This window comes from Ostrea edulis, chromosome 10, assembly GCF_947568905.1.
Source record: "Ostrea edulis chromosome 10, xbOstEdul1.1, whole genome shotgun sequence".
NCBI lineage: Eukaryota > Metazoa > Mollusca > Bivalvia > Ostreida > Ostreidae > Ostrea > Ostrea edulis.
In genome coordinates, this window is record NC_079173.1 from 31335222 (window position 1) to 31348201 (window position 12980).

The window sequence follows — 12980 nt, forward strand, 5'->3', positions numbered from 1 at the left end:
AATTGGAGGGATGGGGTGTGAATTTGGAGGGATGGGGTGTGAATTGGAGGGAAGGGGGTGTGAATTTAAGGGTTTGAAGTGAATTGGAGGGTGTTGTGTGGATTGAAGTTTGGGGTGTGAATTGGAGGGTGGGGTGTGAATTGAAGGGTGGGGATGTGAATTGGAGGGATGGGGGTGTGGATTGAAGGGATGGGGGTGTGAACTGAAGGGTGGGGTGTGAATTGGAGGTTGGGGTGTGAATTGAAGGGTGGGGTGTGAATTAGAGGATGGGGTTGTGAATTGAAGGGTGGGTGTGAATTGGAGGGTGGAGATGTGAATTAGAGGGTGGGGTGTGAATTGGAGGGTGGGGTGTGAATTGGAAGGCGGGGATGTGAATTGAAGGGTGGGGTGTGAATTAGAGGGTGGGTGTATGAATTGAAGAGTGGGGTGTGAATTGGAGGGTGGGGTGTGAATTGAAGGGTGGGGTGTGAATTGGAGGGTGGGTGTGTGAATTGAAGGGTGGGGTGTGAATTGGAGGGCGGGGATGTGAATTGAAGGATGGGATGTGAATTAGAGGGTGGGTGTGTGAATTGAAGGGTGGGGTGTGAATTGGAGGGTGGGGTGTGAATTGAAGGGTGGGGTGTGAATTGAAGGGTGGGGTGTGAATTGAAGGTTAACACTGGTAAGACGCTTAAACCACTGTAACCTATCCGCTTTGTGGATGTTGTGGGAGGTAAGCAGTGAAATATGTCTGTCGATATATGCGAGCACATTCCTTCCTACCTCCATTTTTTCAGAGGTGTTCTGTATTTCGATTAGGAGATATGCGTAGGGCGGGGCATTGACGTTGTCTTTCCTGTTTTACCCCCCCCCCCAAAAAAAAAATCGGAGCCACACTAGATGTATCAAGAATGGTTCAGGAGTGCATCAACGCTATGAAAAAGGTTTTCACAGTAAAAAAAAAACAACTAAAATAAGACATATATAATGAGACAATTAAAACATGACCTTCATAATGAAACAACTAAAGCATGACCTCTATAATGAGACAACTAAAGCATGACCTTCATAATGAGACAACTAAAACATGACCTTTATAATGAAACAGCTAAAATATGACCTCTATAATGAGACAACTAAAACGTGACCTCTGTAATGAGACAACTAAAACATGACCTTTATAACTAGACAACTAAAGCAAGACCTCTATAATGAAACAGCTAAATATTGACCTATGTAATGAGACAACTAAAGCATGACCTCTATAATAAGACAACTAAAGCGTGACCTCTATAATGAGACAACTAAACCATGACCTCTATAATAAGACAACTAAACCGTGACCTCTATAATGAGATAACTAAAACATAACCTTTATAATGAGACAACTAAAGCATGACCTATATAATGAGACAACTAGAGCGTGACCTATATAATGAGACAACTAGAGCATGACCTATATAATGAGACAACTAAACCATGACCTTTATAACGAGACAACTAGAGCATGACCTATATAATGAGACAACTAAAATAAGATCTATATAATGAAACAGCTAAATTTTGACCTATATAATGAGACAACTAGAGCATGACCTATATAATGAGACAACTAAAATATGACCTATATAATCAGACAACTAAAGCGTGACCTATGTAATGAGACAACTAAAATATGACCTATATAATCAGACAGCTAAAATATAACCGATATGATGAGACAGCTAAAATATGACCTATATATTGAGACATCTAAAGCACGACCTTTATAACGGACCGTTCATTCTTTGTCAATTGATTCACAAGGACGTCAAAACCAGATGATACCTCGTCCACTGCGGTGATTGATGTTTGACCTCAAACGATGGGATAAAATCAATTTTTATAGTGGTACTTGTCCATTTCCTCGTAAGTGCTTTATCACCATGGGTACTGTTACAGTCGATAATTTGTAGGGTTGATTTTGAATACAACCTTGATATTTTTAGTAAGTGTGATTAAATTTAAGGTAAGTTTCAACACGACATATTACTAAATATTAACGCGCCTCATGAAGTACGTCGGCTTGAAGCGTGGGTTGCAGTTCAGATCCTTTTCTTAGTCGACTCGCGTAGTGAGTTACTCTTTGGCATCGCGTCCGTTCTGAGGATTCACCGCTTCCCTACCACCTTAGCTCATACACAATTGAATATAGTTTGACTGGCAGTGTATGTTTTGTTAAATAAAATCATTGACGTGTCCATGAAATTCTTAAGGTAGCGACGGATAGCAACCACGTGATCAGTAAAAATTGTGTATTTTCACGTGAATTCATTTTCCGGGATTCCTTACTCCGTCATAGAATAGTCGAAAAACAAAAAGGGGTTCCGAAAGTGTTTTGTTGCTGTGATTGACTCGTCTAAGAGAAAATATGCACATACCACATAAGTATACGTCAATATCTGTAATAATGGCAGATCGAATGTTTCATCTGTGTGAAACTTTTTGCTAATCGAAATGTTAAACCAACCACCAATCCATGTACATAGATGCGTAAACGAAGTTGTTGGTTGATACATCGTAATGTCCGAGTGTAGCATGCTGCGAGATTAAATTCTGTTTATACAGTCATTGAGAGGCTAAACAAAGTTTCTTGCAAGAAGAGGAAGTTGGTGGATGCATTCAACTTGGACAACTTGGACAACGAAATCATAGTTTCGTTTGGTGAGTGAAAAAAATGCTATAAATTTGTATTCAAAAGTTCAACTCACATTTCCTCTGCTATTTCACATCGCGATTTATAATAACATCTGTAAGTTTAAACACACGACATACAGTAGATGTATTATTTTTTATGTATATATGTATTCCATGTGTGCTTAAAATATAACTCCCACCTGTGCATGTGATTGTAAACGAACGGATGTCATGTAAATGTATACCACATTTGTAAACATGGGCTCTCACAACTCTTTTATTAAGAAAATATCGGTATTAAAATAACCGTTACGAAAATAACATACCTTGAACTACATGTATAAAAGTAATGAAAAACAAATATCTGTATAGACCTACTATCTAGGGATATGAGGGAACCGGATAGAAAGTGGAGGGGGGGGGAGCATGTGTTAAATTATAATTCCCTAGACTATAGTATACATATACTATTACTTTGAAATTTCAGTGACCTAAGAAATATATCAAACCTGAGGTTTCATGTTTCACACAAACATGTAGGTTGGCAAAACCTTTTTAAAAATAATGTAAATTAATCACAAGTCTGCATATGCCCTCTCATAGGCAAATGTATGCACTGTATGTATAAGTAAGATATGTATACTACACGTATGCCCTTCTCTTGACCCACATTTTGTAAATAAAACAGATATGATGAGTCAATGGCAGTTTATGAAAACATATATACATGTCATTTCATATTGCAATTTATAATTTTGAAACATCAGTATTTAAATTTTCACTGAATATGTGTTGAGACACAATTTTAAAATTCACATTGTCTCACGCAGTCTAATTACTCAATGGTATGATATAGACCTAACTGTGCAGATATCAATTATGATGATCTTTTTTCTAGGCATCAGCCTGAAGACCAAGGGAGGTTAGATAGGACCAGTGCAGGTTGAAGTGGATTTCGAGTCAACAAGTATAACAGCAAGAGAGGTACTATATTTTCTTTTGATAAACATTTGTAAAGACAATTCTGAGTATATCAGATATTCATCTTTTTTGCTATATCTAAATATATTTATCTATATTTTGAACAGGTACTCCATTTACAGTGATGATGACATATCCCCTGGACCCCACAACTCCACAAATTTAAAAATGTTTGATCCAGTTCAAAGATTAAAGAACTACTGCAAAATTTGGGACTTGGATGAAAAACATTAATTCACTTATATGAGCTCAGAGCAGTGGATGTTGTACAACATACTTTAAACTAAATTGTGAATTTAAGGGAAAACAAGTACATGTACTCGTGTATTACATGTACGTGTCTTTTGAAAGACAATAATATTGCATAGATGTAAAGGAAATTTCAATGTTGATTATTCTTTCTTAGATATATTAGTAAAAAATGTGCACATGATAGAATATCAATTTTATAACTTCAATCAATGTGTTTGAATTTTCATTGTAATTCAAAATTTAGTGGAAACATACATCATTGATACATTAATGTATATCAAATTTTTAGAAATGTTTCATAATGGAACTAATTCACCACCCCTCCCCCTTATACATACAGTGAACATAGACCTTCACCTGGGGAAAACTACAGTTAGTTAATGCAATATACATGTACATGCATTCTCAATTATCCAATAGTGAGTTTTTGGTTCTTTGTGAAAGTACAATTATAAATCTTAAACTTATGAAAGACACACCTATCTGTGAGGGCAAGATGACTCAGATGGACTTAAATGTAGTGATCCATGGGCAGTCCATGGGTCTCTTTCCATTGATATTAATTATTTGTTGAAATATGAAATGGTTATTTAAACATATTTGGTGTATTATACTGTATAGTGATATAAATTTCTATAAAAAGTGTGTATAGGTAATAGATTTGGCCCAGTTATTACAAGAAATTGTATGAAAAATAACTAAATATTTAGGCAATCATTATGAGTGCGAAAAGGTCAACTGCAATAGCACACAATATATATCATTCTTAAATGGCTCATAGAAACTTCTAGTATTGCGAGTTTGAATGCTCAATGTGGTAATTTGGGAATGCTTAATCATTTAAGGTCAATAGTTTATCTCTGCTGACTGTATCTTTTAAAATTCATTTTTAGAAGGGAGGGGGTAGGGTTGCAAAATCTGACATAGTTTCAGATTAAACCTCATTTGGTATATTTTTTTCTATTCAATATTTTAGATACTACTTGACTTATTGTAAAAATGAAATAAAATCAGAAATTTTATGAGCAGAATTTTGTTGTTGTCAGAAAATGTATGCCTGATAGTATTTGAGAAACGCCATATTTAGGGTAAATTTGGCCAATTGCCAAGTCGAATCATCCCAATGTTTTCCTTAGATGCATTTTGAATTTCTAATCAATGTTGACCTTTTATCTGTTTGTGTTTAATATACACAACTATATATGACAAACAATATTTCTGGTGTCAATAAAATTTTTATTGGCTTCTGTGTTAATTTGCTCAATTTTGACATTTTTTGCCTTTTGGGGCTGTAAAAGAGGGAATTTCAATCTCGCTTTCCTCGAAAATTAACCTGATTACTTTTGTTGATTTTTTGATATGTTGTAGAATAAAGTCAAAATGTTATAATAAATAAAATTGAAAAAAATTCAATGAGCGGTTTTTTTGGGGCTAGCTATCAATAGCTACCTTAATAATGTCAATGGAACACATGTTGTTGGTGAAAGAATGTGAACATATAGATTTTAGAATTGGGCATCGACCTAGCAGGTCTGCAACTGAATACAGATGAGAGAAGATGAGACTCTGCGGATATGAAAGCAGATACTGCATGTCTTTCATTGAATTTAGCATTTGTTAACATGGTTAATAAAGTTATGTATGATATATTAAAATTTTAGCCAAACAATAATGGTGAAAGACTTAGGAAGTCGAGATAATGATATTTTTAATCGCGCATGAATATGAGGGATAGGATTAGAACTCGGGCTAGATGAATAATTGCATTTAACTTTCCGTGAAAATAAATGACATGGTGATTCTTGAACTAATATTCTAAGAGAATTCTGACGAAAATTTATCTGAAATGAATTAACGACTCCTATATTTGCTTTATTTAAATAAATCAACAACGAACGAGTTAACATCATTCACATACACACGTGGTACATTTTTACGGCAATACTTCATCTAAAGAGAAAGAAGGAAGAGGCGATCAAGAGACTTCAAGAGAATAATTTGTATCGATACCTGCTACAAATTGTTTCCGGCTGTTACTGTTTTGTCTATTGCGGTAGGCTTTTAATATTTGACATACAAGTACCAATAAGTGATCGTCTCATGCAGATGTGCTGAGTACCATGGATAGTGACCTTTGATCTTGAACGGTTTATGTTCACACAACTTTTGAAGCTTTTGTGGATAAATTCCTCAAGCCAATGTGTCGTATTCCTAGTTTGTGACGTTGAAATTCAATACTTATCTAGTTAAGCATAATGTACTTAAACATGTACATTTTGTTTTACCATACGTTAAAGATTCAGAATAAGCTTATAAGTAAGTAAGTAATTTTATTTATTATAGTGGCATGTGTACATATATTCATACATCCAATTTCATCACAATATACAAATCAATAAACACCCGGCCCGTCGGGCCTAAATGCCACTTTAAACGTTGATATAATAATATATAATGCAAATAATTGCGCATAATAACATTTTCTATAATTATATATACATACATGTGTATACATGTATAATTAGTATATAATGTATAAATAGCTCAGTTGTTGATTTTTCCAAATGTAATAGATTGTCTAAAAGAAAAGGAGGAGTACAAGTATTTTGCTAATTGTCTTGGGTAGTTTGTAATTAACATTCGAAGAACCTCTACATCTGACATTGAATTTGATCAAATCCCGTGTTTTCAAACAAAGTTGTTCTGAGTTTAGAATACAATGGACAATAGAGTAAAAAAATGAATTTCGTCTTCCACACAATTTAATGAACACAATGAGCATATTCTTTCAACAGCAGGTTCCCCATAATATCTTCCCGTCTCTATTCTTAAAGGTAAAATACTACATCTAAACTGCGACATAATTGACCTAAAGTATTTTGGCATATCCAATGTTACATAATTTTCTCGACCAAAGGTTGATTTTATAGACACATAAGTTCGTAATTTAGGTACTTTAAATACTTCATTTTTCCAGATATTGGAGTAATAGTAATGCATTTTTGTTTGAAGAGCTTTCATGTCTATTAACAATTTTGAGTCAAAATAACTTTCCAGTTCCAAATTTTGCAAAAAAAATTTCCGAGCACTACACCAGTTGTTTCTACATATATCATAATCCATTTCAAACACTTTTCTAGTAATTCGTTCACTGTCAAATAACAATACTCTATTCCAAAATCTTATCATATTAATCCATCGACGATATTGACTGGGTATCCACCCCGTATCTCCATAGATTGCCAATAAAGGCGCAAAACGATGTACTCCCAAAAAATATCTAATGGCTCGATTTTGAACATTATCTATTGACTGGAATTTTTTGAACCCCCAAACACTGGACGAATAGTCTAATATAGGTAAAACGCAAGAGTAAAATAATTTTTCGTAAGCAGTGAATCCAAATTCTTTGTATTGTAGAGATACTTTTTCCAAGTGCCCGTCCTCCAGCTTTAGCAAGGTTTTCTGCATTTTTTTGTAAAATTTCCAGTGTAAGTAAATATGATTCCAAGATATTTATAGCTATCTACTATTTCTAATGTATTTGTTCCAATAGTGAATTCAAACTCTGTTCCTTTTGTTCTAGTTTTACGAAAATGCATACATTTGGATTTTTCAGTATTTATAAGGACTCTCCAACGCCTGCACCAGTTGTGCAGTTTTTGTAACATACATTGTAGTTCTTCCGGTGTCTTAGCTATTAAGGCTATATCGTCTGCATATAATAAAACGGACAGCTTTTCATCTGCGATATTTACACCCAAATCCAAAGAGTTTATTTCATGAACAAGGTCATTTGCAAAAATCGAAAATAGAGTTGGAGATAAGTTATCCCCCTGTTTAACACCAGTTTTACAGCTAAACCAGTTTGTAAGTTTTCCATTTACTCGAACGCATGACTCTGAACTTTGGTAAATATTCGTGATCGAGTTATATATTTTACCATTTATATCATTCAACAGAAGTTTATACAACATCATGTCTCTATCTGCAAAATCAAAACACTTCTTTAGATCAATAAATGCAACATACAGATTTTTGTTATTCTGAATTAGACTGTTCAAAGTAAATACGTGATCTTCGCAGGATCTCCCTCTTCTAAAACCATTTTGTTCATCTGCCAAAATATCATTATTCTCCAAGTAAGTAACAAGCCTTTTATTAATAAATGCACTATAAAGTTTACTGATACAGGATAGGAGACTGATACCACGGTAATTCATTGGCAGGCGTTTGTCCGAGGAGGAATCCTTAAGAATAGGACATATGATAGCTTTCCTCCAGATGGAAGGGATGATACTTGAATCAAATATAAGTTGAAAGAGATTACGTAATGTTTTAAGGTATTCCATGTATAATGAAAGGATAATGAACAATTTTGAAGGATTTAGATCAACATAAAAGTTTATTGTTAAATAATGATGAAAGTGAAGCAGATGAAATTCACATGACTGGTAAATGATTAGAAGCTGACCTTTTCGCACTTAAGACTTTTTGGAAGAGTTGTCTGCCCTTTGTAAAAATAAGAAAAATCTAATTTTTTAAAAATGTGTATGGTCAATGATTAATTTTATTTCATATTTTCAGAAAAAGAAAGTATACGTAACTTTCTACCAAGAGATAATTATGAAAATATAATTTGTTTTTCAAATATTGTAATAAAACATGCTTTTCCCATATACTTCAATGTTAAATTCTAGGTGAAATAAATCAGGCAGTAAACAAAATTTCGAAAATTCCTATGGTGGATTATTTTTATTTGATGGACCCTTCAAAATGATACCATGATTACAAATATTCCACCATCCATTTATTAGATATGAAATATGGTCATTATACATTGAATATATTGAATATCATTGGGAATTTTAGAACACTATATGGAATTTCATCATACCCACTAGCAGATTTAGATTTGGAGTGCAGTACAATATCAGAAATTTCTTCCAGTGATATTTCATAATTTAATTCTTCATTGCAGATGAATGATTGAAGTTTCATATTATTTTCCAACCTTGTTTTTTCTAGCCTTGAACTATCGTAGTGATCTTGAAAAAAATCAGTATTCACACTACCGTTATACAAATTTTGGAAATGAATTTGCCATCTATTTAAAACTTCTCGTTCATTAGTAATGATATTTCCATCTGTATCTATAACCTCCATTGGCATGTATATTGTATTTCTTGGTCCAAGCTTTTTGATTTTATTCCAAAATTCAAGTTTATATTCGGTAAAAAGCTCTATAGAGCTTATGTTATTTGTGTTTTATACATGCCGAATTGAAATAAAGTTTTCTTATCTTATCTTATCTTATAAAATCTCGTGGGATCCTATTCAGATTAAATCGTGGCTTAGTGCTTTCGACCTTTTCAGATACATGTATTAAACCATATTCAGTAACACTAAAATCACAGGTAATAGCCGAGTGATCCGGGAGTTTTGATTTCATACCTAAAAAATCATGTATCTTGAAATCATCTACAATAGACTGTACTGTAAACACATTAAAATTTGCAACATATCTAAATATATCTACAGGTATACATATATAGTCAACTACAGATTTACCTTTTCGTGAAATACACGTAAAATTGTCATCTGGAAATCTGCCATTCAGAACACAAAAGTTTGTTTCATTGAGAAACTCAATAAATTCATGATAAAGTGATACGGAATTGTTCTCCATTCGGTATTTGAGTTAGTAGTGTTTTCGCGTTAAGTTCTATGAGCCTCTCGGTGTGGGATTTAGAGGACCTTAAGAAAACAGATTTGTACGCTTGACTGCCCTTCAAGTCACGTTTCTTCCGAAGTATTTCTACTTTCTCCTCGACAGTTGCGAAACTGATTTTCACTAACCCTGGTTTCCCCTGAATCCGACTCCCGAGCCTAGCAGCCGCGACTACACTAATCGAATCACTCAGACAGTCAACAAGATCCTGTGCAACTTGTAGAATGTCCTCTTCGTCTGACTGAGGTATATTACTAGCTATTATGGTTACCTCTGAATCCTTGACGGTGCTCGAATGGTGAACAGCTGATCCAGGTTGAGTTGCGTAACTGTGTCCTACTTTCTCTACCTCTTTCACTCGATGAATAAGAGACTCAACTGACCGTGACAAACTGTCGATCTGGCTTTGCTGTTTACCAAGTTCAAGGTCAAAATCTGACCGCATTGCTTTGAATTTACTATCAATACTAGCCATGAACTCATTCTTGAATTTATCAAACTTACTGTCGAAAGATGAACGTAGTTCTTTCTGACCCTTCTGGAGCTGACTCACAGCGTCCGCTATTACAGTCATCTGGTCAATGATTTTGGTTCCAACGTCATCACTGTCACCACTGTCCCCTTCCGCCATTTTCAACATTTTGGATGATGGTTTCGGAGTTTGGCCGTCTGACGACCATCTATGTGTCTGTTTGTCTCCGTTCTCTGTCATTCTTAATCACTCACAAATGGTGCAGCTGACGTGACCTTTTATGCACACACCTCTATCGTGAAACCATTTTCTCTTCAGTTCATCATGAGCTGAAAAAACTTCCAACTTGCCATTTCAACGCATGCGCAAAATCCTATATCTTATAAGACGGTGCTGTACGTATACACCCCACCACCACCATCCTTTGTTGGAAATCGTGGACGAGCCGACTCTGGGGCCCTTGAGAGCTTTGATTTCTGTATTACTTTGAGCCAACTGACTCATCAGAGTAACAAGTACAATAATAATTTCAATTAATTTACAGAGAGGGGGATGTACAAAATAATCAAGTAAAAATTAAACTTTTTCTTTATAGTGTACAAGCACTCAAAAAATTTCCAATTTCATAAGATCGTTGACATAACTGAATTAATTTAAAAACATATGGTCTAGAATAATAAAAAAATTCAAAAATTCCCCTCAAATCGTTACACATTGGGCATTTCAATAAAAAATGAAATTCGTTCTCAATAGCATGAAGTTACAATATGTACATGTACATAATCTATAAATAGCATGAAGGTTACATGTACATAGTCTATCAATAGCATGAAGGTTACATGTACATAGTCTATCAATAGCATGAAGGTTACATGTACATAGTCTATCAATAGCATGAAGGTTGCATGTACATAGTCTATCAATAGCATCAAGGTTACATGTACATAGTCTATCAATAGCATCAAGGTTACATGTATATAGTATATTAATAGCATGAAGGTTACATGTACATAGTCTATCAATAGCATGAAGGTTACATGTACATAGTCTATCAATAGCATCAAGGTTACATGTACATAGTCTATCAATAGCATCAAGGTTACATGTACATAGTATATCAATAGCATCAAGGTTACATGTACATAGTCTATCAATAACATCAAGGTTACATGTACATAGTATATCAATAGCATGAAGGTTACATGTACATAGTCTATCAATAGCATGAAGGTTACATGTACATAGTCTATCAATAGCATGAAGGTTACATGTACATAGTCTATCAATAGCATGAAGGTTACATGTACATAGTCTATCAATAGCATGGATATTCTATTAGATATGGCTACATTATGGTGTCTTCTTCAATATTCAAAAGATGGTTAGACAATCTAAACTGAATTAACCCTATATATTTAATGGAAAGATTTTGTTTAATATGCTTGTAGGCAGAACCTATCAATAAGGTGTGTTTTGAAGATTCTAACAAGGTTTGTTTATATACATCTATAAGTCTTTGTTTTACCCTTGAATAATTCCAATGTTATTTATTACAAGTGTTTTGATTGGACAAAAATAAAGCTGAACAAGAGTTTACACATCAATAAATCCGAAAACGCGATGTATTCATACACGCCTGAAAACAAACAACACAGTGCGGGGAAACTATTCAAATTTTTGCAATTGTTAATGAAATGAATGAATTGGAATTATAAGAATCAAACATTCTTTTTGAAGAATTTATCGATGTGTAAACTCCGGTCATTTTACTCACAAACTTAACATAAAAGTGCTTTGCACTTTTATTCAGTTTGTGAGTAAAATGTCCGGAGTTTACACATCGATAAATTCTTCAAAAAGAATGTTTAATCCTATAGTATTTTCTGATTTCTTTTTCTTAATGATACATGTAATGTACATCCGTCGTTATACCGGTACCGTTTACACTTTGAAAGACTGCGAAACAATTATGCTTATGATATGAATATTTTGAAAATATACTGCAAGAACAACAATTATTCAATAATTCAAAATCACCAGCCAGATATGTAAGGTAAAATGGGCAATTATCACTAGTGCATTATCTTTAAATTATGGAATACCAGGGTTGCAATTCGCTTAAATGCGTTTTCACACGAAGAATTCACCGACATTGCATGTAAACACTTTGAGAAATTATTTTTGGCAAACCCATAATTATCATAGAGAAATGGATTTGAACTCCAACTGACCCATCTACAAATGATAATCCTTACCTTCGCTTTATTCATTATTGTAATGAAAAGTGAATATAACGAGCAGTGATCAATCTCGTAAATACAATAATGGATACACAATTAATAGTAGAGCAAACATGGACCCTGGACACAGAAGAGGTGTTTATATGGTGTTCGGCTTTATTATTTTTCAAAAATTTAATATTTGTGGCGTGGGTTAGGTGGCCTAGCTAAGGTGACCTTAATATAGTACAGATATTGCAACTCCCTGAATGAGCAATCGTTAATGGCGATTCATTTTGTAGTGATAATTCAGTGATGGTGAAGTTCAGGCGCGTAGCTGCCTATACGCAAGTACATATCATTTTAGAGAGAGAGAGAGAGAGAGAGAGAGAGAGAGAGAGACTATTCAATCAAATTTAGTCCATTTTGAATTTCAAATTATCAAGTATGCACTCAAACAAATGAAGTAGATTAGAAAAAGTTATTTTATTCGTAAAACCCAGGAGCATCCAATACCGCAAGTACTTTGCGTACATTTCATTTTCTTTCTGGCTACGCGCTTGGAGTTCATAGATAGTTTATATTAAATCCAAAAGAAGAAACATAATCAGATTGTTTAAAAATGCTGTTTCCAAAATTGAATTAAGATCATGCTTTGTAAATAAGCAAT

General features: G+C 34.0%; 1 protein-coding gene across 1 annotated transcript in view; it reads right to left on the reverse strand.

Moving 5' to 3' along the window:
* Nucleotides 1-6204: 6204 nt before the first annotated feature.
* The window catches only part of LOC125648776 (uncharacterized), a 235422-nt gene continuing 228646 nt past the window's right edge, over nucleotides 6205-12980 (reverse strand). The window contains exon 25 of the mRNA XM_056151082.1: nucleotides 6205-8005. Coding sequence (XP_056007057.1) covers nucleotides 7341-8005 — 665 coding nt within the window. The 3' untranslated portion in view covers nucleotides 6205-7340. The remainder of the gene's footprint in view (nucleotides 8006-12980) is intronic.